This window comes from Limulus polyphemus, unplaced genomic scaffold, assembly GCF_000517525.1.
Source record: "Limulus polyphemus unplaced genomic scaffold, Limulus_polyphemus-2.1.2 Scaffold361, whole genome shotgun sequence".
Classification (NCBI taxonomy): domain Eukaryota; kingdom Metazoa; phylum Arthropoda; class Merostomata; order Xiphosura; family Limulidae; genus Limulus; species Limulus polyphemus.
Window position 1 is genome coordinate 659,463 of NW_013665971.1, and position 3,204 is coordinate 662,666.

Sequence of the window (3,204 nt, forward strand, 5' to 3'; positions counted from 1 at the left end):
CAAGATTTTGTCATCATCATGTACAAAACCTTGTCAAAAAGTTGTACATTTGCTGTTATGTCGAACTTATATTAAAGTTTTTCTTCATTACCCATTCAAGCCGTCTCAAAGTGGGTTCCTCGTCATCGAATTTGACTATCATATTGACAAATTGTGAAAAAAAAGCAGAAAACGTTTTAGGGTGATATGGGTGAAAAATAGTGCATGTAGATTAAAGTACACTAGAAATAGGGCAAAAAAAGTGTTCACGTCTGTAAAATGTTTTCCTCACATCTATCACAGTTGACGGAAGATGAGCCTGGCATGGCCTGGTGGTTAGAGTGCTCAAATTGTAACCTGAAGGTTGTGGAATGGCAATCCGTCACATAAACTGCTTGCCCTTTCAACTATCGAGGAGATATAGTGTGATAGTCAATTCTACTATTTGTTGGTAGTAAGATCACCAATAACAATGAATATCGATCGATAAACAAAAGTTCTATATTTTACTTGCCCACACATAAATATTTCACCAGGCAGTCGTATTAACATGTGAATAAGTAATGTTATTGAAGACAGACAAAGTAGAGTATAGGTAACATTTTTATAATTAATAAATTTTGTTTTGTTACACTTCTTTTAATTTGTTAAATTAAGTTTCAATATATACACACACACATACATTATTGAGCATTTTTGTTTTTGCTGTTACTGAACATAAAAAAGTCAGTGTGTTCGTATTTTTTTTATATTTTAAACTATAACCTATTTTCTGACAAATGTTTAACATTTTAGATAATTTTTGGTATATGAATAACATTCTCCAGAGGACTATTTTCTAAAATTACACTTTTTGTTCTGGTTATGCATAAAAGCTTACTGTACAATTCCTTAACAGCTTGTTCTTGTTTATCAGTTTCATTTTTTGAGAATCAAAATTCTGTGATTGATGTGTGGGATATAAAAGCTAAAGTAATAAATGTTCATCAGAGAACTTCCATAAATATTTTTGTTATACATACATATCTAGGAGCAATTAAACATCATCATATTTTTATCTATTGAGAAAAAATTCAAAGCTAAGAAGACATAAGCATAAACCACAGATAATTTTTCTACTTATTTTTATATTTATGGTGCAGTGTACTTTTATTTTGTGTTCATTCTTTGTGTTGGTTGGCCTTCCTAAGTGACCAGGCTTCAAGTCAGGCCAGTTGATGGAAGATGAGCCTGGCATGGCCTGGTGGTTACAGTGCTCAAATTGTAATCTGAAGGTTGTGGAATAGCAATCTATCACAGAAATGCTTGTCCTTTCAACTATCGAGGAGATATAGTGTGATGGCTAATTCTACTATTTGTTGGTAAAGAGTAGCCCAAGAATTGGTAGTGTGTGGGATTCTATCTTGATTCATCACTTCAATGTTAGGGATGGCTAGCACAGATAGCTTTTGGGTAGCTTGTAGCAAAATTTAAACAAACAGTTAAACATGGTAGCTGAAATGAAATATATATTTTTTAATTTGTTTTGTTTCATTTTTAGAAATTTTGAAGATTTTAAAATGTCCTTTATGTCTGTGTATTGCTAATTTCAAGACACTTGAAATCTTGATGGTAAAATTAGCTTTAGATGGAAGATACCAAATAGTTTTTAAATGTAACTCATATTGAGAGAACATTGTGGAAAAATTTTGATGATATTGAGAAAACTTCCAAAAAAAATGATGAACATTTCAAACTGATTAATCCTTTAAATACACATATACTTTCAGTAGATAACATATCTCAGATCTTTAAAATGTTCTAATCTACAAGGACTGGTCACTTGCATTTATTTTATTATTATGCTGTTTTTCGTATTTCAAAAACTTTGTTATAAGTTGAAGCTTATGCATTTATTTTGTTATTCCTTGTTTTTATTTCTGACATAAATGATTTAGGTATTTCCCTCCCTCACTCAGTGGTTCAAATTATTTTCTGTGTACTTGTAGGTAACCTTAAACACTACTAAATGTAGTAAAGTATTTAAAAATTAGTAATGGACTTGACCAAAACATAGGGGGTAATTGTAAATTTTCTTACAGTGTAATTTTTGATTACCAGGTTAGAATTTCATGCTACCTGTTTTTCAGGCCTATTTGACTTGTAATTGGTATTATACATAATGTCTTTGTAAATTTATTTTTCTCCTTTGTGATTAGTTAACTTGATTAGAAACATTGTCTTTTTTCAATGTCATTTCATGTTTCAGATGTTCAATGCCATCACAAAAATGGTTTTGAATACGAAAAAAGAACAAAAGGAACGTCAACAACAGAATAGAGAGAGTACTGTCAAACTTCAACGAGGATCACAACGAGGGAAAAAAAAATGTTGTTAATAGTATTTTATTAAAGGTATATATATATATGGAAATAAAAAACTTAGTTTTGAGTGTATACTTATAATAATGTTTTATAATTATTTTCTTTGGGGATCATTAGAAGTTAGGACAGTCCAATATCAAATAACTCAGATGTTTGAATTCCAATAAGACACTTATTCTTGTATTAATATAATTGCCTGCCCCCCATATTGGCTCAGCTGTAATTCTGAGGGCTTATCACACTAAAAATAAGTTTTGATACCTGCGGTGGGTAGAATAAAGATAGCCCATTGTGTAGCTTTGCGCTTAACAACAAACTAATATACATACAAGTCTGGATAACCAGTTGTTGGACTAAACTTACATGTAGCTAACTATTTGGTGATCAATAGTGTTGAGCAGGAATACTCACTATTAAACTTTTGATGAAAATTCGTAATTAAAATGAATTAAAAAAGTAACTTATAAATTAATGAAGACAATCTTGTATAAGAAGCTGACTAGAAGTTTTTAAATGTTATAGATCAGTACACCAGAAAACTGAAATGTAGAATGATTAGAATACATTGAATTTTTGTTGACAGCTCTTGACAGTATTTCTGGCTGTAATTAGTAACGAAAAGGTTGATTGTACCAGAAGTATTAAATGACTGTAATATTTTCGTTTGTTTAGTAGTTGTTTTAAACTCGTCTTGATAGGGGTCTAAAGAGACTCCAGTTCTGATGCATTATAAATTTATTGTAAAGCCTGTGGATCTACAAATATTGAATTTATTTTAGACATATTTGATTACATAAGCCTGTGATGGTTTTTACTGTCTTGAAATTTTTACATTTTCTTCAGTAATTCCTGTATGCTGAAT

The 3,204-nt window shown here is 30.5% G+C and overlaps 1 protein-coding gene across 2 annotated transcripts in view; it reads left to right on the forward strand.

The window, feature by feature from the left end:
• Positions 1-3,204, forward strand: part of LOC106457693 (ras-related protein Rab-35-like) — a 20,830-nt gene that overhangs the window by 14,609 nt on the left and 3,017 nt on the right. For both annotated transcript variants that reach the window (XM_022383698.1, XM_013917135.1), the window contains exon 6: positions 2,228-2,372. In XM_022383698.1, coding sequence (XP_022239406.1) covers positions 2,228-2,356 — 129 coding nt within the window. In that variant the 3' untranslated portion in view covers positions 2,357-2,372. The remainder of the gene's footprint in view (positions 1-2,227; positions 2,373-3,204) is intronic.